The sequence below is a fragment of the Sebastes umbrosus genome, chromosome 15 (assembly GCF_015220745.1).
Source record: "Sebastes umbrosus isolate fSebUmb1 chromosome 15, fSebUmb1.pri, whole genome shotgun sequence".
Lineage (NCBI taxonomy): Eukaryota > Metazoa > Chordata > Actinopteri > Perciformes > Sebastidae > Sebastes > Sebastes umbrosus.
The window spans coordinates 776,691-800,953 of record NC_051283.1 but is presented as its reverse complement, the minus strand read 5'-3'; the positions used below and the strand labels follow the sequence as shown (position 1 = coordinate 800,953).

At 40.5% G+C, this 24,263-nt stretch overlaps 1 protein-coding gene across 2 annotated transcripts; it reads right to left on the bottom strand.

Moving 5' to 3' along the window:
* On the bottom strand, positions 1–22,868 carry slc2a3a (solute carrier family 2 member 3a). Of its 2 annotated transcripts, none has more exons than XM_037794092.1 (11): positions 22,758–22,868; positions 22,222–22,357; positions 15,912–16,016; positions 15,124–15,284; positions 13,319–13,559; positions 12,496–12,658; positions 7,968–8,155; positions 7,611–7,715; positions 7,417–7,515; positions 5,490–5,693; positions 1–4,063 (listed from the first exon to the last, which is right to left on the bottom strand). In XM_037794092.1, the coding sequence occupies exons 2-11, from the start codon at positions 22,231–22,233 to the stop codon at positions 3,740–3,742; spliced, it is 1,602 nt and encodes a 533-aa protein (XP_037650020.1). In that variant the 5' UTR covers positions 22,234–22,357; positions 22,758–22,868; the 3' UTR covers positions 1–3,739. The 2 variants fall into 2 exon arrangements, with proteins under 2 accessions (XP_037650020.1, XP_037650021.1); XM_037794093.1 differs by having other exon boundaries at positions 15,912–16,013.
* Between the last annotated feature and the right edge of the window lie 1,395 nt (positions 22,869–24,263).

The following is a 24,263-nucleotide window of genomic DNA, read 5'->3' as shown; positions in this document are numbered from 1 at the left end:
CACATGTTTTCAAATCTACTTATCAGTCAGTGTTTTAAAACAAGGCAGATCACTCCAATCAAATGTTACACTGCAGCATCAATCACTTGAATCACTTGTCAAGATAAATATCTTCCCAGTGTAGCCAAAAAAATAAATAATAAATACATAAATAAATAAATAAATATGTTCTCAAAGTACAGCATGAATTACTGTTGTTGAAAAAGCCATTTTTCACAACTACAGTCACTACAGAATATAGAAAATATACTTTGTGTCATACACTTATACACCAAACAAACGTACTGTACAATGTTGGTAATGCATAATTATGTAAAAGTTGACAATAGATTTCAGACAAAGCGTCACAACGTAGACAACATCTGTACCCGACTAATAAAGCCAGAAATACACCGGAAGCGTCTGATTTTGAGTGCCGGATGTTTTTTTGTGGTATATGGAGGAACTATTATCAATTTAATTATTATTTAAATAGGTATTTCCATGTTAGGATATATTACATATATAATTAAAGGACCAATGTGCAGGATTTAGTGGCATCTAGTGGTGAGGTTGCAGATTGCAACCAACTGAACACCCGTCAGCTCAACCTTCCCTTTCCAAGTGTGTCAGAGGACTCTGTGAAGAGGACCTGCTCCCTATGGAGATATGAAGGACTCATTTTAAGGTAACGGAAACAACCATTCTTAGTTTCAGGTGATTATACACTAAAGAAAACATAGTTATGAATAATATATTTTATTTCTGCTAACAGATCCCCTGAAATGCTACACACTGGCCTTTTAATATGTTATTGTCACTATAATGACGCGTTCAGTGCATTTGGGCTTTAAATGTCATACAAAACTTGAAATTCTTCACAACAACATGTCATATCAGCATTCTGAAACACATGGAACAAGTTTGCACATCTGAGAGTTTTACACCAAAATTATATTTTTAAGAAAAATGTGTTTCATAATTTTGACTTGAAGGCAGATTTTAGTTTAAGTTAATGATTTCCAAGAGTCAGTTTCCAGTTTGCTCTGCTCTGGAGGCTGAGTCTCTGTTGTTAGAGTTAAAGACCAGAAGGTGGAACTAAAGAGCTTTGAAACTTCTGTTTTCTGAATATTACCATAGTGAAACACCCAAATGAATGATTGAAAGAATACTGCAGTTTTTGGAGCACAATGCTGTGTTCACACTACGAGCAACACATCAACAGGCTAGAAGTCATTTTCAATTGAAGCCGCTAACATGAAGCTACAAACTGACGGACAACACTTGTCGCTGCATGACGGGCGTGACGCGCTATAAAGTTGAGCTGGTCTCAGCTCCAGTAAAGTGGTGAAGCGTAAAAAAAAGAGGTTTTTGTTTCAATCTGTTTCGCTCCATCTAAAGAAATGCCAGTTCCCAGTGCTATTCAACGACATAACTACGCCAACGAGTGATTGAGTAACGCTGAAACGGTGACGCGCCGACAATGTAGCTGTCCACGCCGACCGTTATGTTGCTTTTGACGCTCGTAGTGTGAACATAGCATAAGATAGCTAACATAGCTAACAGAAAAAAGGTTTTGGTAAATAAAAGAAAACAGGTATAAACTAGTCTATAAATCGTCTAATTTCCATAACTTAGCATTCAGTTGGCAGCAAGAATGCTAAGCTTCATTATTTTTGACCTTTTAAATTACTAAAAAAAGTAAATCATTCTTGTCAAAAACACTCTGCTTTTGAATATTATATGAAAAACTAAAACCTATGCCTAACCTCTGGCTCAGGCCTCTGCTCAAAACTGGCATGCTAAAATGAATGGTCTATTACCATTACCATCTAGTAACCATCAGTATATATGCTACTGGGTCAGAGTAAATGAAGATAGAACACAGCATGAAATAAGTTATGGTAGTTTCATAAGATTAATCTGTGGATGCCACTCATTTCATAAAAAGAGTCTTGTTTCTCATTTTGGAATGACCTTCCTTGTTTATCTCAGATTATCATAGAGGTCAAGACATTACGGTAGTCATAGTCGTCACTTCTCCCTTCGTGAAGATGTGAAACAATAATAAAGATAAAATCATATAAATGAACCCGATTAGTTATTCCCTTTGTTTCTACTTGTCGTATTAGCACTTCCCCTTTATCAGCTCCTACGTTGTTTAGCCTGCAGTTTCTTTATTGATTGCACATTTTATACGACTCCTATCTATTCTAATAACAGCTCGGCCAGATATACGCAGTCGCTCAGGTAAATACAGGTTTGAATTATGATTCTGTTAATTGGACACAAAGCGCTGTTGTGTTCAATGACCTCTACATTAGTGATTTCGGCTGTAATGCTCGCTTCGCTGCTTATCAGGTTAACAAAGTGCATCTAAATAGAGACTAACAGATGTGATGTGGAGGTTTACTCCACCACAGACCCATTCAGCTTTCATTACTCGGGGCTGGAAAGCATTACGATCCTAAATTTGCTTTAGTGTACTATAATTATATACTTTATACAAAAATCAATTTCTAAGTTAATAAATACTATTTTTTTCTTCAACAAAATAAAATATACATTGCACGTTACCCTACTGTAATCTACAAAACAATTCAGCCAACATGTTTTTGTCCACAGGTCACTAGAAAGTCCTAAAATTCATAAGCCACAGTCATTTTTCCAATACAGTAAAGCAATAATCCACAAGACTTGACAACAAATGAGTATCTCTTTGCCTTTACATATTTACCTATTCATAAATCAGAATAGAAATTCAACCAATGACAAGTTCATGAAAGTTATTATTTAACAAAACTCTCTGGTACACAGTAAATCTTGTTTGTTCGGAATAACTGAACTTCATTGAAGGGTGGCATTAAACTAAATCAAGTTAAATCAATTTGTGGATTACAGCTTTAATCACCAATATAGCTTTCAGAATAATTCAACTTGAGACCTGTGGCTGTTGCTAATTTCTCACCTTGACTTTAACAACCAGTAGAAACACATTTAAGGTTACGTGTCACAAGGTGGCAGTTAAAGTTCAGTACTTTGGCTTTGCTATAAAAAGCTCTCCGGTTAGTCAGCTCATAGTCAACCGCTGAAGGCAGAGCATACATCTAAAATAAATCCCTTCTCAGACCTGTGAGAACTCCTCCGAAAACATCAACAAGAATTAACAGTTCAAACATAATTAAATAGATGAAACTACAAAGCTATATTGCACCAAAATGTCCACTAAAACGCCTGTCTGAACTTTAAAAACAGGAATACGTGAATTAAAAAGAAAGTGCATCATCTTGATCCATGTCGCCTGACTCACACTACATGGACCTGAACTCAGAAGTGGATGGACTCATCTGGAAACACCTGCACAAAGGCTGCGCCGTTGTCAACACACTCTGCCTCTAGTCTGCAGTGATGGACGTTTCATCTGGACCGTTACCCGACAACACAACCGGACGTTTGCCGTGTTGGAAAAGTGTCGTCCTGACTAGACACACAGCTGTCTTGAAAAAGACTCACCCTTTTAATGAATGTAGCTTAATTCCTAGGAATGTCACAAAGAAATACGAAGTCTACGTAAAAGCAGAAAGCGTGACCTTTTAAAGGTCAAAGCCTATAAATTGATGATGCTGTCGTTCTCTGTAGGTCTATTATAAATGTATATAGTTTCCATGGTGTGATAATTAACATTGTTTTTTTTAGATCTCTGTGATTCTTCCTTCATTTTTAACCTCCGTTCACCCGTTATACTCTACCTACAGCTGCTCTACATACTCTCCTGCTCTGTCGATTTGGATTTATCATCAAGAGGCGTGTTTTCAGCTGCGGTGGGAGGCGGAGCTGCTGCCGCCGGCGCCTGCACCAGCGGGACCTTCTCCTTCACCGGTGAGGCGGGGAGCGTCGTGGCGGTGCTGGCGCTGGCAGGAGGGTCCTCGACAGACGAGGAGGTGGGAGGTTGGCCGCTGCCGAAGCTTTGGGCGATCTCGTCGAAGGTCTTGCCCCTCGTCTCTGGGACTTTAAGGAAGGTGAAGATGAAGAACAGGATGAGGAAGCCGGTGAAGATGAGGAAGACCCAAGGACCCATCCATTCCTGAGGGCAGAAGAGAGGGGAGTCAGAGCATTGTAGAAATACTACATTTTATATGTTCAGAGTTCTCACGATATAATCGAATAGGATCTTTAAATAAAATAATAGAGAAGGAACAAGTAAAAGACAGAAGGAACTAATTTAAGGATTTTATATAATACAAAAAATTAAAAAAGGTGAAATCAAACCAAAATACCAGAAGAATATACACTCACCGGCCACTTTATTAGGCACACCTGTTCAATTGCATGTTAACACAAATAGCTAATCAGCCAATCACATGGCAGCAACTCAATGCATTTAGGCATCTAGACGTGGTGAAGACGACTTGCTGACTTTCAAATCGAGCATCAGAGTGGGGAGGAAAGGGGATTTAAGTGACTTTGAACGTGGCATTTTTGTTGGTGCCAGACGGGCTGGTCTGAGTATCTCTAGGGTTTACAGAGAATGGTCCGAAAAAGAGCAAATATCCAGTGAGCGGCAGTTGTGTGGACGGAAATGCCTTGTTGATGTCAGAGGTCAGAGGAGAATGGGCAGAGTGGTTGGAGATGATAGAAAGGCAACAGTAACTCAAATAACCCCTCGTTACAACCAAGGTATGCAGAATACCATCTCTGAACGCACAACACGTCCAACCTTGAAGCAGATGAAGACCACCCGGTACTAGCAAGGTGTACCTAATAAAGTGGCCGGTGAGTGTATATATAAAAAGTTACTGCTTTCCTTGATTTTACATGTTCAGAGTTCTCACGTAATAATCGAAAATGATTTAAAAAATAAATAAATAAATGAATAATTGAATAAATAAATAAATAAATACATAATATATATGTATATATATACTGTATATATATGTATATATATACATATATATATATACAGTATATATATATATTTTTTTAATTCAGTATTTATATTCTCTGTATAAAATATAATAGAGAAGGAAAAAGTAAAAGACAAAAAAAACAGAAAAAAAGACAAATAATGAAAATCTAATGTGATTGTGATCTAATTTAAAAATGTTATATAATACGAAAGATCGAAAAATGTGAAATCAAACCAAAACACCAGAAGAATAAAGAATATATTTATATATATATATATATAAAATGAATACTTTACTTGAATTTAAATGTTCAGAGTTTTCAAGTAATAATCAAATATTATCTTTAAAAAAAAAAAAAAAAAGATTCTGTATTTATATTCTGTGTATATAATATAATATAACAGAGAAGAAAAAAGTAAAAGAAAACAGAAAAGAAAAACAGAAGGAAATAAAGAAAATGTAATGTGATCTAATTTAAAAAAAAATACATAATTCAAAAGATCGAAAAAGGTGGAATCAAAACCAAACAAAACAGCAGAATAACAAAAGGAAAGAATAGAAGTCTAAACTAAACCCAAACCAGGACGATCACCTCTCCCTTACCACTAGTTTGGGGAAGCTCATTCCAACCAGGAAGTTGGCGGTCCAATTGCAGCAGCCGGCCACAGCCATGGCGGCCGGGCGGGGCCCCTGGGAGAACAGCTCGGCCACAATGAACCATGGGATTGGACCGGGGCCCATCTCAAACATAGCCACAAACAGCATGACGGCAATGATGGCCATGTACCTCATGACGGCAAAGTGCTTCTGCTCAGATAGAGGGAGAGAGAGGGAGGGGAAAACATGACAATGACAATGACCAAAATGATTTCAATGTAATGATTATCTAATGGTTAGGTGACATTAATTCATAACCTTTAATAATGAGTTATGGAATATGTTGAGTGTTCTTTCTAACCAAATGAACTAGTAACACCTTGTGGCAAGAAGACATTACTGCAATGTTCTGCATACGGCATCAGATGTTGTTATGTGTTGCTGTGCTGGAGAGGAGCTGAGCAGTGTGGAAGAAGATTAGAAAGCTAAAGGAAGTATTTGAGTTTTCAGATCAATCTCAAAAGTTCCTGCAAAAGGTTTAAAGCTGCACTAATAATCGGTGGTTTAATATGAAGGTTAAAGGTGAATACAGTTCTGGTGAACTGCTGTGTTTTTGGTGGACGGACGTTATAATATGTTTATATATATATATTAATATTATTTTTGTATATATTAACGTAATAAATTAACGTTAAATTAATCGCACAAAAAATGCCCCCGGTGTGTAAAGGCCTTTATAGTAAACCAATCTAAACGCAGATGGTGTCATTATTCTATATTACACTGTGCAATCAACATTTACTTCAAAATGATAAGTTAAAGCAAAAAAAACCTTGTCTATTGCCACTTTAATGAGTAATTTAATAATAGATGAAAAGCAATGTTTTATAGCCCTTTATAGCTGAAATGATCAAGTCAGTTGCACCTGTAGCTACACCAGGCAGCAACCTCGGTTCTGAGAAGTGAAGCCAACGCTGAAGAACCTGAAACCTGCATTCTGTCTACCAGCCAGCAGGGGGTGACTCCTCTAGTTCTAAAGAAGTCTCTGAGAAAATGAGCCTACTTCTCTCTTGATTTATTCCCTCAGTAAACATTGTAAACATGAGTTTATGGTCTCAATCTCTAGTTTCAAGTCTTCTTCAATACAGCATGATGTTCATTTAGTAAATGATGGTCCCATTTAGAGTCAGATAGACCATAAAGCAGGGGATGCTTTAGGGCGGGGCTACCTTGTGATTGACAGGTCGCTACCACGGAGTTCATTAAAGTTAATTAGAACCTTTTTGGTCTCCTAAAAACATCTTATTCAGCGTTCGGTTGTACTTAGCGCCACCCTCTCATGTCATTTCTAGTTGCAAAAAAACAAGATGGGAACGGCCAAAATACCAACTCAAGGCTTCAAAACGTCAGTCCACAAACCAACAGGTGACATCACGATGACTGCGTCCACTTCTTATATACAGTCTATGAGCCACACCCAACACTGATGTCACACTGTACTGGCGACACCCTGGAGTTAACATCTACATCACTGTAGCAAGGTGAGAAGTTAAACCACTAGAGGTCACTAAAAAAAAACTTTTCATCTGGTGTTTAAGTCCAAAGTTGGTCAATCAAACTCTTTCAGGTTAATTAAAACTGCAATGTGTCACTGTGTTGGTGATTAACTGGTAGTAATAACTGTCATCCTGCATGATTCCTCCCTTAATTTCAGGTATTCATCAAAGATTAGTTGTTTTAGTTCTATTCTGATGGTTACTCTCTGCCATTCAGGAGTAACTGAAACAATATCATACTTGATGTGTGTATAGTTTGGTTTAGACGCCTTGGTCGAGGAAAAAACGTGGAGACAGAATCACTGGCCGGCACCGCTTGCATGGGCGAGCTGTTGTCTCTCAACCCCTCCTCCACCCTTTTACAGTACTGAACTCACCAGCAGGAGGGAGACGGTCATGAGCAGAGCACTGATCGCCATCCCACCCAATCCCAGGAGGTGCAGAGTCCTTCGTCCAGCCTTCTCCACCAGGAAGAGCTGGAGGACAGACACGGGAGGAAGTGATGATGTAGCTGCCAAACGCATACACAAACACATGCAGGGACAAAGACAAACACGCTGATGTCCCTCACAGAAACAACGGTGAAGACGGTGTTGACGATGCCGGCTCCGATGGTGGCGTAGATGGGCTGTTTCACACCGGCTGAGGCAAAGATGCCTGTCGAGTAGTAGAACACCTGAGAGACACGGAGAGGATGAAAGAAAATACACATTTTATTACTATATTCAAATATATGTAGTTATTTTCTTGACCACCTCCTGCTTTCATATTACTATTTATTTTCCATAGAAACCAACTGGAATTATGTTAACGATACCATACCAACCACAGAAGGAGTAGATGTTGCCAACGTGTAAAAGTGTGTACTTGTATGTAGCCCTCTGCCTGTGTGTGTGTGTGTGCGTGTGTGTGTGTGTGTGTGACTCACGGCGTTGATCCCTGACAGCTGCTGAGAGAGCTGCAGCATGATGGCGATGAGGAGAGGCTGTCGATACGCCGGCGAGCGGAACAGCTCGAGGATGGTCACCTTCTTCTCCATGGCCATCTTGACGCTCTCCTCCTTCATCTCCTGAAGGTCTTTACTCACATCCTCACTGCCACGCAGACGCACCAGAGCTGTCAACAAAACACAAACACAGTGTGTCTTTGTCTTTAGTAGAGGTGGAGGAGTGGTTCTGCTTTAGAAGAGAACAATGTGCTAACACACTGGTGTACAGCACAAGTAGACAGTTGGCGACCACAACGACCAATCTGAACACAAGGTCCACTAAATACCTTTTTTTATTCCATCTCCAGGACTACTGAGCAAACTCCATTCACTGATGAAGACCATGAGATTCAGTTGAAAGCTCCAGAAAACCCTATGTTGAGATCATTTTGTGGTACCTCTGCAGCCATTTTGGCTTTAAAGTAGTAACAACTGAGAGTAGGTAGACATTTCTCTATCGAACATAAATGACTACTGGCTTCACAAACAGTTCGGATGTAAACAAACGTGTGTGTGTGTGTGTGGGGGGGAGTGGGGGTATTAAATGACCATCCAGTCATCTACATATAGATTTGGTATTGTGCCTTTAAAGCCACTATATGGGGGCATCTTTGTGGCCTCGTGGTTTAAAACACTGACCATGTGACCTGTCATCCTTCCTCTTTCCCTTCCCTCATTTCTTCGCAGCTCTCCACTGGATAATATCTGATAATAGAATTGGGCGATGTGGATGGAAGATGAGGAAGAACTCTGGTTACATGACGACCAGACATTTGCACACTGTAGTTTATTTTGTTTTGCCAGCTTTTTGAAATGAAAGTTGAGGAAACCCTGCCGGAGAAGTCAAGTCTTTTTTCTTTGGTATACTCTAAAATACAAATCTGTGTGATTTTTACATCACTGACTGAAGTCAGTCTGGTATTTATTTGCACCCGTTAACCTTAAAACCTGTAACACTTGAAATGATTGTTGTCAGGAACCTTAAAGCTTCCATTTTGACAGTTTGGAGTCTTTAGTTTTGAACTCAAGTGCTGTCTCATGTGGAGCAGTTGTTTTTGTTTGTATGGAATTTCCTTATAAAAGAAGAAAATAATCAAATGGGATGAAGTACAGCATGGTTATTTTAAACTATTTCTTGATTGAATTTACAGAACAATTACTGTACCGTGATATATACTGTTACTGTGATATAAAATGACATATACTGTGATAGAAGATTTTGGCCGTATCGCCAACCCCTTTCCAATAAAGGTATAACAACGCCAAAAAAACACTTTAAAAAATACTCTACAAATAGAATTTGAAAATCCCAAACTATGGCAGTAATAATAGTAACATAGACAGATCCCCTCCAACCCCACAAATCTGACCCTGGGACACCTACAGGAATCGGCTGAAAGGACACAGACTACATTCGTTTTCAGCAGGATTGTCCCATTTCCTACTAACAAACACTTGCCATTAGAGTCATTTTGAGGATGCCATAATCACATAAAAATCCTACACATAGTGGCTTTAAAGCTGCAAACTATTAATGTAGTGTCCAAAAAGTCTGCAGTGACTGAGTGACTGTAGTTAGTAGGAATAAAACAAGAGGCAGATCAGATTGTTCAACTTCACCAGAAAGAGCAGAGAAACTCATTTTGTTGCACAAACATCCCAAACATCAGCCAGTCCCAGAAACTGTGCTGTTCCTTTAACTGTGGAGCCTGAGCCTCGTGTTTGTTGGTGTTTGTGTCAGATGAGAGGAGTGGAGGAGAAGTGGGTCGGAGCCTCAGAGTCGACCCTGACCGGCTGCAGCGTGTTGAACGGATGCCAAAACCTGCTGCCTGCTCAAGGACTCTTCTGTCCAGGATAAAACATCATCCTGATCTCACCCCGGTGTACCTGGAACTACTCCTGTCTCCCTCCCTGTCTCTCCGTTTGATTTCTCTCTCCTTGATCTTTCTCTGCAGTCTTTTCTCACATTTCTCTCAGCACATTTTCTTTTCCCCTCATTCCTTAAGATAATATTCTTTCTCTTCCCCATTTATGGCTTCTCACTTTCTTCCTCTCAATGTCTCTCCTTCCTTCCCTCTCCTCTGTCTCACATGTAGTTTCTTCATGTTACAGTATTTCTCTAGAACAGTAGCTGTAGCAGTAATGGGAGCAGGTGTAGTAATATTGACAGGAGCAGCAGTACTGCATATGAACAGTAGCAATGCTCATTGTAGTTCTATCAGTAGCAGAAAAAGCAATAGTTGTAGAAGTATCAGCAGCTATCAGTAGCATTATTGCAGTAGCAGCAGTATTAGAACTGGCTGTGGTATTATTATTTGTAGTAGTAAAACAAGTAGTGTTAATAGTTGCAGTATACTAGCAGCAGTAGCAGCAGAGGTTGCAGTATTGTAGTAGTGATAGAGGCAGTGGTTACAGTAGAAGTAACACCCTATAAGCAGAGATAGTAGTACTGATAGAAGTGATAGCGGCAGCAGCAGTACAAGTACTGTAGTAACTGTAGTTGTGTTTCTAATAGTTACTTGTAAAGTGTTAGTAGTTGTAGTGGTAACAGCAGAGGTGGAAGCAGTATTATGGTAGTAGAATTAGTAGTAACAGTAAAAGCCTGTAGCACATGGCTGTAGTGGCATTTAATGGCAGTAGTTGGCGTAGTAGACCAGTAGTATCGTCAGTAGAATAAGTAGTAGTACCATCAGTAGTTGCAGCAGTAATAGCAGCAGGACTACCAGTGGTATAGCAGTAACAGTGGTACTATTGTCAGTAGAAACAGTAGAATCGTCAGTAGAAGAAGTAGTATTGTAAATAGAAGTAGTAGTATTGTCAGAAGTTGCAGCAGTAACAGCAGCAGGAATACCAGTGGTATAACAGTAACAGTATTATTGTCTCTGTCAACCACCTGCCCTTCAGACTGCATTCCCACCTGTTTTTTTAAAAGCTGTATTTCAGACGGTTGGTCTGGATATTTTAGCCATTATTAACTGCTCTCTGTCTTCTGGTATTTTCCCTTCCAATTTTAAACATGACACTGTTCACCCCTTTTTAAAGGAGCCCTCTCTGGATCCCTCTGTTTTAAGTCATTTTAAACCTCCAAACTGCCATTTTTATCAAAGATTTTAGAAAAAATAGTTTTTACTCAACTGATTTCTTTTATGAACAAGACTGAAATCTTTGAGAAATTTCAATTTGGTTTTGGCTCCTTACACAGCACTGAGACTGCTCTGGTCAAGGTCACCAATGACCTACTGCTTGCGGCTGACACAGGCATGTATTCTATTTTAATTCTCCTTGACCTCAGCTCAGCCTTCAACACTGTGGACCATGATGTCTTAATCAGCCGTCTGATCAGCCCCCTTTTATTCACTGTTTACATGCTACCCCTGGGGCAAATCATGCGTAAACACAATATTGATTATGATTGTCCCTTTAAAGCCTGGTACCAACGACGTGTCCTGTTTGTTGTCCTGCCTCACTGAAATCAAAAATTGGATGTCAAAAAATGTCCTACAGCTGAATGACTCCAAATCAGAAATAGTTATCATTTCCCCCTGTAGCCCCAGCACTAGCAGTATTGAGAATCTCTCCTCTAGTCTGGGTGCCTGGTCCAATAATGTTCAGAAAGAGGCCCGGAACCTAGGTGTAATTTTTTTACTCTGAACTGTCATTTGATGCTCAGGGGACTAAAGTGGTGCAGTCCTGTTTTGCCCAACTGAGACAGCTTACTAAGATCAGGTCATTCCTTTCGCCTGATCGATGCCTGAGATCCTCAGGCAGGGCCCTATTAACAGTTCCAAAATCCAAACTGGTCAACAAAGGTGACCAACCGGGCTTTTGCCGTCCGGGCCCCTCAGCTGTGGAACTCAGTGTCTTCCTTTAAATTTCTTCTCAAGACTCACTTTTATATTATGGCTTTTTCTTAACTGATGATGGACTGTTTTCTCTCTCTCTCTCTCTCTCTCTCTCTCTCTCTCTCTCTCTATCTCTCTCTCTCTCTCTCTCAACCCAACCGGTCGAGGCAGATGGTCGCCCACCCAGAGCCCGGTTCTGCTCCAGGTTTCTACCCGCTAAACGGGGAGTTTTTCCTGGCCACAGCGCACTTCAATGCAATGCTATTGGTGGGGTCTCTTGTTGGGTCTCTAAACTATGGTGTACGGTCTAAGACCTGCTCTATATAAAAAGCGTCTCGAGATAACTTCTGTTATGATTTGACGCTATATAAAAATAAATTGAATTGAATTGAATTGTTGTAACTATTTATATGATTTTATTTTGTATTTATATGATTTTATTTTGCTAAGATTTTAAATTCTGGGTGTCAATTATTTTTATCATGCTTTTATTGGAAAGCACTTTGTAACCTTGTTTTGAAAGGTGCTATTATTATTATTATTATTATTATTATTATTATTATTGTAAGTAGAAGAAGTTGTATTGTAAGTAGAAGCAGAAGTATTGTATCAGTATCCGTGCGTACCTTTGCGGGCCTGCTCCTCTTGTTTGAGGTTGATAAGCAGGAAGCGAGGGCTCTCGGGACAGAAGGGCAGCAGGATGCACTGCAGCACCGCCGGGGCCACGGTGAGGGACAGCAGCAGGGGCCACAGCTTAGCTGAGCCCAGCAGAGCCTCCAGACCAAAGACCTAAACACAAAGACGCCACAACAGCTGGGTCAGAGGTACAGCAAAGATAGATAACACATCTGTACTATAGCTAACTGTATTATACAGTCTGATGGTATAAATCAACATCTGGGTCAGCGGTACAGCAAAGATAGATAACACATCTGTACTATAGCTAACTGTATTATACAGTCTGATGGTATAAATCAACAGCTGGGTCAGAGGTACAGCAAAGATAGATAACACATCTGTACTATAGCTAACTGTATTATACAGTCTGATGGTATAAATCAACATATGGGTCAGAGGTACAGCAAAGATAGATAACACATCTGTACTTTAGCTAACTGTATTATACAGTCTGATGATATAAATCAACATCTGGGTCAGCGGTACAGCAAAGATAGATAACACATCTGTACTATAGCTAACTGTATTATACAGTCTGATGGTATAAATCAACAGCTGGGTCAGAGGTACAGCAAAGATAGATAACACATCTGTACTATAGCTAACTGTATTATACAGTCTGATGGTATAAATCAACAGCTGGGTCAGAGGTACAGCAAAGATAGATAACACATCTGTACTATAGCTAACTGTATTATACAGTCTGATGGTATAAATCAACATCTGTCACGGTCATTAAATGTGAGGTTTGTTAGGAGGCTTCCTGCTGACCTGAGCGATCAGGATGCCCACCACCACACCGAGCTGGTGAAGAGTCCCGAAGGCTCCTCGGAGGGGAGTGGGGGACACCTCGCCCACATACATGGGGGTCAGGCCGGTGAAGAGACCGCAGAACAGGCCGATGACCAGGCGACCAGCGATCACCATCTCATAGGAGTTGCAGATGGTGGAGAAGCCCATGAGGAGGCCGCCGATCACCGCCAGGACGTTCACCAGGAACATGGAGCGACGCCTGAGGAGGAGGAGGAGGAGGAGGAGGACAGAGAGCAACAGTATTTCTAAACACACAACATGACGATCTTAATGTCGATTGAGAAAGGAAGAATTGAGGTTGGTGGTTGAGGAACATTAACTGAGGGATTCCATTAGTGTGTGTGAAGGTCAGCTTCATTCCGGTCTCATTAGTTCATTGACAGAGAGGTGTGAGTCCAGTTTGACAGGGAAACATATGTGTGTTTATGTGTGATAGCATGACCTTGTGTGTCAAGATAAAGGACATCAGGAAATCTATTTGTTCCTTTGTTTTCTGTCAACTGGATGTACTGTTTGTCTTTTGTGCATTGAGTCTTGGATTTCAACTACATCCATTTAAAGGAACACTTCAACATTTTGGAGTACGCTTATTTGCTCTCTTTTGGAGACTTAGATGAGATTGCATCTTTAATTGCATTCTCAATTAAAGGTGCAACCCTCTGGAATTCCCTACCTGCCAATAGATTGAGGATTTCCTGGTTAAGGCCTTGTCCACACATACACAGGAATTTGAAATGTTTTGCATTCTATTTTGATTGTTGAATGTTTGTGCGTTGTCATGGATGGTTCTTCTTGTTTTTGATTATTATATGCACTGATTTTAAATGTAACATGTCATTTTAATGATTACTTAAACTATCAATGCCCATCAAAGGACTGGTGTTGGAAATTAGCTTTGGCTATACACGTGCAGTACATTGGACACAGCTTCTGCAATTGTCCATGTTTCTCTGTACTGGTCCCTTACAAATAAACAAATAAATCAGAATTCAAAAAATCAATATAAATCTCAAGTCTGTGTGTAAAATATGGAGTTAGAGTGAGATTCGATTAGCTTAGCTTAGCACAAAGGCTGGAAGCAGGTGGAAACAGCTAGCTTGACCCTCCAAAGGCCATCTAAAGCTGATTTATGAACACGCTGTATCTTGTTTGTTTAATGTGACACAAACAGAAATAACAGAGCCAGACTGCTTCCTGTCTTCATGCTAAGCTAAGCTAATGAATCAGAAGTGTATTTATGCTGAAGTTTTCCTTTCAAATTTCTTTTTTAATCCGAATTCTTTGTTGTTCATATCATTTTAAGTGTGCAAACAATAGTAGAAAAGAGCCAAATGTATGTCCACTGTGAGCCCCAAACTGTATGTGGAACACACATTTATGGCAGCGGGCAAAACAACAGCAATAAAAAGGATTGTGGTTTGATGCTGAGGGTAAAACACAGAGGCAAATGGAGGAATGACCATTAGAGCCGAGCTGTGGGCTGAAGACAGACACGCTTCATGAGCTCCTTTAGGAGTAATGGCTTGTGACAGTTCAGCTGAACCACACAGGAAATGCACAGAGCCTTTAAAGGAAAAACCAAACACCCAAAGCAAAGACATACTTGATATTGACATTGAATATGTCCAAAAAACCCTGATGATTAAGATGCAAAATAGACATTTCTACCTGCATTATACAGACAAAATGACAAGAGCAGGTTTAACTTCTCATTACAAAAGTTTACACCCCGGCTGGTTATATCACACAAATTAAATTCCTACCTGCCAAATCGGTTTGCCATGACGCCCACACTGAAGGAGCCCACCATGCCGCCCACACTGAAGATGGAGACGGCGACACTCCAGACGAGGGTACAGACCCCCTTGTCGATGGGTGCGCCATAACGCTCGACCCAGGTATCGTTGAAGAAAGATCGTATTTTCTGATGACAGGGACAGGTGAAGAAATAGATCAATATTATCTGCATTTAAAGAAAGAACTGCACTGAGGTCGCCAGAAGTCAATTAGCTTAGCTCATGGATGTATTAGCAGATAATAAAAGTGCTGAATTACAGCCATTTATCCATTATTACAGCCGCACACAGCTAGCAGGAAGCTGGCAGAACCGGATACGTCATATACAGTAAGTGTGCAGGGCGGTCCTGTGGGTCTGATGATGTTCATTATGGCGAGGAAAATAAAAGCACCAGCTTTGCTTCTATACTCTTTGATTCAGCTGCCAAATTAATAACAAAGTCGATACATCATTCTCTCAAAGAACGTATGAACTTGATGTTTGGGTAGGTCTGAAAAGCTTCACCTTCTGTATTTGTACTCAAATAATCCAATTTAAAGCTGCACAGAGTTCAAATCAAATCTCAGCTGGTCCAACACCATTTCTCTCTTCCCTTTTGTTTTGTTTTAGTGTTAAGCATCACACACCAGCTGGGTTGTTTCATTTCAGAGATCTTTACCTTTACAAATACCAGTTGTTCAAATCTGGAGAAACTAAGGGACCTAGATCTTGGCAACAAACACACTCTGACTTTACCAACTAATCATCACCAACCTGCTCCGGAGCATTGATGACTCCTGTGTTGTAACCAAACTGCAGAGAGCCGATGACAGCGGTGCCGAGAGAGAACAGGAGATAACCTGTTACCTGCTTTTGCTGCTGTGAGAAAGAAAAGCAGGAGAACAGGAGGAGAACATGTCAAGAAGAAGAAAAGAAGGAGAATAGAGAAATCCAACAGAACAAGGAGAAGGATGTGGAAATAAAAGGAGGGAAACAAAGACAGATACATAATAAATGTGAAATCTGAGCTCATAATGACATTTCCAATAATTGCAGCCAGTATACAGATGCCTTAAAACTACAATGCTGACGGCAGAAAGCTCACTGACGCATAGACAATAATATCAGGTATCCAACAGTGAACCCATGGTCAGACTACATAAACACACCACACACACAGCCACACCGGATTACTCATCATATTCATACTGAAATCATTACGACACATCGGTTCCAGAGTTAAGTAAAAAACATTAAATCTTATAAATAAAACCTGAAATGTACTGTATAAGTAACTACCTCTGTGATCAATTGTATTGATGTGTTTTTCTTTCTCGAACATAATCAGCTAAATGCAGTTGAAATTTAATAATGACGCCGTCCAACTGCTCCGGCCCCCATAATGCCATCAATTCATCTCTACGTAATGAAATCATGGTGAGTATTAAAGGAGCCGCCACTGGCGTCATGACGACCAGATGTTATAACGTCTGACCCTCATCGAGCCTCCATAAGATGCATTGACATAGGAAATAATGATGAGCTTGTGAGCAATGAGCAATTTTATGAGTCTGCTTATTGCACACTGACTGATCAGTCATTTCTCATAGACAGTCAATAACAGGATGGGAGCCAGTAGAAACTAAAAGGAGGAGATCCAGTCTTCCTAAAAGACCATCAGTGCTAAAATACACAGAGTTGATTCACACAGTCATCAACGTCATCATGTGGGGAAATGGACAGAAACCAGGACCAATATCTCAAAGTTCCCCCTGAGCAAGACGGCAGAGGAACTTTACAACTCCAGAAAATAAGATGATAATAATTCTGTGTGAATTGGAAAATGAATATGAGGCCGGGCATTTTATGCAAAGAAAGCAAACTTTACCTGGATAAAAAGTTAGGTTAAACGTTATGTGGAATACATTTATATATATATATATATATATATATATATCAAAAGTGCTTTACTATGCCTCAGCCATTCACATAAGGACACTTCAACATGTGGTTGTTGATGAAAACAGTGGTTCCCAAACTTTTTCCTCACAAGCACCCCCTAAGTGTAGTTACTGGAGGTCAATAAAGGTCAAATATTATTAAACGTGTCTTGATTGATCCCATATATGAAATCCCTGGAAGGTCAAGCTGGGTCACAGCAGTAGAAATTAGGCCACTGTGTCTTTGTCTCTACTGATGTCTGTAACAAAGCAGTCAGTAATAAAGAGACTCGCTGCTGACAGGGCAGAATGTGCGGCTGTTATATGAGACAGTATAGAGACCTGGAGAGGACTCAGGTGATCCACCGCCCTTGGTACAACAACATCAGAGCGAGGTCAGATAATATTAGCATAGACTGCACTTCTCAGGATTCACTGTAGCCAGATGGGTGTTGGCCACAGAGGACCAATCAGAGGAAGAGAGAGGAACAGGTATGGGAAAGGTCAAAGTGGAATTATTTAAAAGAGTGATTTGAAACAGGTGAGAAGCTCGGCATGATTTGTCTTATATTTGACTGTGTATATATGGAGCTGATGGTCTCGGTTCAGGCCCTGGATCAGCAACTTTTTGTGCTAAAAATATCTATAGGATGCCAGAAATAAGGAAGTAGCAAATAGATAGAGTGAAATGGAAGCACATATTTTTTCAGTGACCCTGGTCGTGAAAATTTCACATTAATTTGATCTACAAACATGTCACTCCCTGTTTAAGCCTTGAATTGAACCAACGAGCCATGAGATGAATCATGACGCCTTTTAAGTAAGTGACAACACACAAGGAGGCATCCTGATAGAGAACAATGACGGATGAGGTGGAAGAAGAAACAGCATTCTTCACCTCTGACAAGTTAGTTTGAAAAATGGCATCATCAGATACAAAGACTAGTTGACATCTCCACGGTAACAGTGATGTCTGTAGTTGGAGGAACTCCCTTTGAAATTGCTATAATTCACCAGAAGTATTCAGGTATTCAGACTGACTTGTGGTTTCTACATACTTGTGAAAAACTATTTCTTATGAAGGGAAACAAGAGGCTCGCTGAATATTGCATGCTCACAAAACATTAAAGGTCTAAATCAAGCAAACATCCACCCAGTCTGTACCCAAGCTACAATATCCACCTTGTTCTCTGGACATTCATCCGGTGAATCATCCACTTCCTCAGTGTAATCTTTTTAAAAGCAAGATGTTTTCCAGCTCTCAAGGTTAATGAAATCTTCTCTTGAAGCCGTCACTGTTTTGCTGCCTCCCTTCATTTGCATCCGTTTCCTGAGGATTTAGGTGACATTTATGAGCGATCAATAATCCGACTAAAAGCCACCACATTTCTCTGGGTGTGTTTGCAAATGGACCGTTGGAGATTTGTAGGGATGCACCGATACGACTTTTTTCAGTCTTGATACCAATAGCGATCCCTGGGTTTTGGGTATCGGCCGACATCGAGTACTGATCCGATACCAGTGTTAATTAACGAGCTGTATGTCTCACTGTGTGGAGGTGACTGGGATCAGGCTTGACTTAAACATTGCTTTCCTAACTTTGCAAAAAAATTTAACAAATATATACATAGATATAAATTTACTGAATTGTGTTAAAATAATAAAATCCTACACCAGCAACTTGGTCAAAAATCTTCAAAATTAACAGGAATTACAATTCAGGTGTAAACCTTTTCAGTGCAGCAACAAACTGGTCAAAACTTAAACAGGAATTAAAATTATAAAATATAATGTATATAGCATATAAACATAGAATTGAATTGAATAGATCGGCCTCACTGTGACTGATACCCGATCCAGCTATTTGAGTCTGTATCGGCCCGATATCGGTGCATCCCTAGGGATTTGCTTGCTCTTGTTGTGTATCTCAGTATCTTAAATGGAGACTAAATACAGACTTTAGGTCTATATGTTCTCATGAAATCATTCACAATTTAATTAGGATGAATTCATAAAGGTCTATATCAAAGAGTTAGCTGCCCTTTGAAATAAGCATGGCATTAGGAAAATGATGGTTCATCATCAACATCTGAAAGAAAAGAGCCCTGAACGCATCACGAGACCCAAATGCAGCTCATTGTGGTGTCTCACAATGCTGCAAACAGACACAAACACACACACACACACACACACACACACACACACACACACAGCTATATTTGCCCTGAAGTTCACCTTCCTCTTCCTCTCTCTGTCTCCCTCATCGTCTGTGTTTGTCTGGCTTTTTTGTCAAGTCACAGTGACTCAGTAGAAATTTAACGGTCACATGACCGATGGGCACCCAAAACGTCCCAGATAAGGATCAATAACGAGAGTGTGAGGGTATATCAAATATCAATACAGCTGCTTTTAGTGACACCTTAACATTTATGTCTAAAACTTTTTTCTGTTGAGAACCAGAATCTAACTTCTGTTTTTGTAAAGTGAAATAGAGTTATAGGATAGTATTTATGTGGTGACAAATCCTTTGTTCAAACGGCTCAAATCCTCTTTAATCTCGTGAATGTTGAATATTATTCAGCTCAATCTGACTTCCTGGATTGGATTTCAAGCATGAAAAAGATTTAACGTTTAAAGAAGAGCAGATACACGATAAAGATGGAGGAATACCAGCTGTTGATGTTTTACAAGGCGTGTAATTCAGCTCCAGACAAACTTCGGTGTTAGCAGCCTGTTGCAGCACCCACATTTGCTGAAAAGATGCTGCGTTACTATGGTAACCAGTGTCATGATGACAGAATGTGATCACGCTGTCCTGACACACAAATCCAACCTGATACCTCGTGTGTGGCCTTTAAGCTTCAACACTCAGATTTGACAAAAACAAAATAGGATATTTGTCTGCTGTCAGAAACCTGCGGGTGTTTCTAGTACGACTACTGAATGCATGAATCAGACGACGGCTAGGACTCATCAAAATGTCCTTCTTGGACTCCACACTCATATTTTATTATATTTAAACAACGTCATCTTTCTTCTTGCCTCAATTAAACTCTCTCTTTCCCTCCATCCAACCAAGAGTGTCCATATCCCTCCCTCCTTCCTTTGTCTCCATGGCAACAGCCTGGAGGTGACAGTTTTATTGACAAGGGCTAGCAAAGTAACCATGGCACGGCAGTCATGCACACACACACACACACACACACACACACACACACACACACTGTGACTACATGTGACCCACATCCAACCAGTATGGAGAGGGTAGGATGTATTGAGCTGTTTTGGGGGATGAATTCAATAAAGTTTCAGGCTGGGTTTTATCGTGGGGGGGTCGTGTATTGATGAGCTCGTCAATATTTGGCACGAGCGATGCGAGCGGGATGCCGAGTCAGAGCACAACAGGACAATACAATGACACATATTTGTGCAGCTAAACTCACTACTAGACTATATTCAGATGAGTCTGAGGTCATGCTTGTGTTTTGCTTCTAGAGCGGCAACGATTAAACGATTAGTTGTCAACTATTAAATTAACCACCAACTATTTGGATGAATGTTTGAATATATTCTGGTTTCTTTCCTCCTCTATGACAGTAAACTGAACATCTTTGAGTTTTGGACAAAACAAGACATTTGAGGACGTCATCTTGGGCTTTTGGGAAACACTGATCAACATTTTTCACCATTTTCTGACATTTTATAGAAATAAAACAACGAATCGATTAATCCAGAAAATAATCAACAGATTAATCGACAATGAAAATAATGGTTAGTTACAGCCCTGTTATTTTAAGAACAGTTTATTTTTTTTACCACAAACTTATCATCATCTTTGCTTCTGTGCCCCACTATGCTCCTGATCGTTTTACAGATTGAACTGGACTTTTACACATAGTCATCATTACTCTCAAGTCACATTTTAAGTCAAACAATGCTGAAATGTTTGCTAAACTCATAAAAGATTGTTTTTCTTTGTTTAACCAAATATTTTACACAAAGCACAAATTTTTCAGTAAACTTCCAGAGGTGTTTGTCCTGATTTTGATTGATGAATTAATCAAATATACCCACTGCCGTCCGTCTCCATCTACTGCCACATCTACTTCTTCTTAGAACCTTCATTTTATCAGGTAATCATATTGAGATCAAGACATGAGTAAGAGGCTCAGTAGAGCAGAGAGCAAGACAAACACACTTAGCCAGACAGAACAGAAGGACAAACCACTGAAAAGATCACATTTTTCTCATCTACTTCTTCTTCTAATTACATTTTCTATACTTCCTTCAGCAAACCCCCAGAGGAAGGGTGTGAGCATGTTGCATTAGTCTGTGGCTAACGTGTGTACGTGCAGAGAGTGCCAGATCAGAAGTGTGTTTTTTCAGTAGTGAGGAGGCGTCTTGTAGCTGCATTGCATTCTGGTCTATTTTAGAAAGTGCAGTCTAAGCCGTTCCAATGATGCATTTATCATCACATCCAGTGTTTACGCTGCTGTTTTGCATTGCTGAAATATTCCCTGCTATTGTAGCTTTTAAAAAGATGTGAAAAAAAGATGTTAATTAATCGATGTTTGGAGAAGAAATAGAAGTTTTGATTCGATGTTTCCTTTACATTTCCAACATGACTTTCCTCATTGTAAAACAAACCTAATCCTAAACTTAAATCTAAGTCTCCAGCCCAAACTGTCTGTTTGAGTAAATGGAGAATTAAATGAGTGTGGACTCATGTTTTGGTCCTCATACATTCATTCCCTCTCTGTTCCTCACACTCAGGCAGCTAGTCAACCAGTACTGATGAACACAGACGGACATACAATACCAAAAAGCAAGCATGCATACTGAAAAGCATCACAACCACATACAGCCCATGATGTGTCTCTCACTTAATACACATCTGCAGTGCTCCTGGGTGACTCACAGAGTTATTATTACATATATATATATTTATATATATATATATACAGGCTCACACCGCCCACACTGCTCTGCTTAGACACTCAACACTCCTTACACATGCATTATTCACAAATCAGTAAAGACAGACTGGAGGTGCAACAACAAAATACATTTCTTTAAAAAATCCACCAAGAAACCAAACCACCTCCTGATTGTGGGCCACAACATGAAGAAAGACAATCACTTGCCTGCCCTTCCATCTTCTGATATCTCTCTGGATGATCACCGGGGACTGCTTTACTCCAACTGAAGGATGCAGAGAGGAGGTCTTCAGGTGGTGTGCTGGTTCAAAGCTGTGCAGGACCCGCCCGCCGGCACTCTCAGCTGCAGGAAAAGAAACAGAGTTGATGAAGAGGCGCTGTCCGTGGTAGCAGCTCTGCAGCCGGGAGGCTCTGCAGTCGGGAGACTCTGCAGGCGGCTTTGCAGAGCAGCCGGGAAGCTGTGCAGGCTCTGCAGGCAGCAGGACACGACCTCCTCCACGTCCTTCCCATCAGCAAACCAATCACTACTAATCGTTAGCATGCATTTCACACTTGATATTTGAAGCTCTAAAGTACAGCAGATACATGGAGATGAGTATGTGCCCGTTAACCTCTCTCTGTCTCTGTCTCTGTCTCTGTCTCTGGGATGTCGGTCAAACTGGAGCAAACAGCAGATTTTTTCACACAAAAACAGAGCTCGACTCCGCGCAGCAGCAGCAGCAGCACTAATAGCAGACACTCACCTGTGTGGTGGTGAGTACCGGGCCGAACAGAGATGACGGTCGGTGTGAGTCCCGGTCCGATCAGAGATGAGGTCGGTGTGAGTCCCGGTCCGATCAGAGATGAGGTCGGTGTGAGTCCCGGTCCGAACAGAGATGAGGTCGGTGTGAGTCCCGGTCCGATCAGAGATGAGGTCGGTGTGAGTCCCAGTTCGATCAGAGATGAGGTCGGTGCGCTGCAGCGGTGCCTCCCTCCTGTCCTCCTGGAGAGCTACGAGGAGAAACGCACGTAACCGTACGTACTTGTTTTTATGATTTTTTCCCGTCTTCTCCATCAACCTATGAACAAGTGGGATGCTGGGATGCCGTGACGTGCACCCGCCCCTCCGCTTTTACGTGCACAGATCCGTGACTCCAGTGCATCATCACCACATCCCGTGAGGAGAGGCGCGCCCATCTCCTATTATGGTGCCAGCCGCCATTCGGGTACTTGGTCAGTTTAGGTGACGAGAGCGTGGGCGCATGCGCGGTAGGGGGGTTCCTGAGGGTCGTGAGGGGATAATTGTGACCCCCCCCCCTACGTTCTCCCTCGCGCTCTGGTGTCCTCCTCGCCTTCCCATGATGCCTCTCGCTGGCGACCTTGACAGCAGCTGCTGGGTGACTGACTAATGATGCTGATGCTGATGCTGCGGATGCTGATGCAACGCGGTCCGTTACTGAGGCAACGGGTGACGCGCTGCAGCTCAGATGATGCTCCAGTTGTAGAAATGATTCAATGTGAACTAAAAGCACATATATCAAATAACGCACACACTGCAGCTCTCTTAGTCTTGTGATTAGCTTGTGACACAGACTATGACAAAAGTCAGCTGATGTTACATCATGGGGGATTGTGGATTATATTATATATGACTTTAGCATATTTCAGTTCTGCCAGAATGAGGTTGGGAAATCTCTGTAACTCAATTTGACCAGAGAGACATTTATTTCAAACTGTTTGTGAACCACATGTGTACTCTCAGTAAAAACTCCAGAAGAGCTGCTAAATGGACCTCATGGTGAGGTTGTTCTCTAAACGGCTGTTTCCAAGGTCACAGATCAAAGTTCACTTTCAGGTTTTAGAGTCAACATGGACCAAATGTCTCCAAAAAGTGCTCCGAAAAACTGAACATTTGCAATATAATGACAATGGGCAAACTAAATCTCAGTGGTGGAATATAACAAAGTACATTTACTCTTTTTTACCATACTTGTACTTTCCATTTTATGCGACTTTATACTTATACGAGATAAATATTGCACTTTTTACTCCACTACATTTATTTGACACTTATAGTTACTAGTTTTTACATAAAAAAACATATGATATACAGTTATATGTTATGATGGAGTACTGTAAAATAATCAACCCAATATTTTACACAGTATCTACAATTGGCTCCACATTGACAAACTGCAACATTAAATTGTCTTAGATTTATTTGTTAATGATAAAAACAAAATAATATAATATTCTATAATAATATAATA

Bases quoted from the DNA above. Each gene is read 5' to 3' on its own strand.
- slc2a3a (XM_037794092.1), bottom strand. The intron at 12,659-13,318 runs GTCAGCAGGAAG...CTTTGTGTTTAG, and splicing joins TGGGCATCCTGATCGCTCAG to GTCTTTGGTCTGGAGGCTCT. The intron at 7,516-7,610 runs GTGAGGGACATC...TCTGTCCTCCAG, and splicing joins CCGTCTTCACCGTTGTTTCT to CTCTTCCTGGTGGAGAAGGC.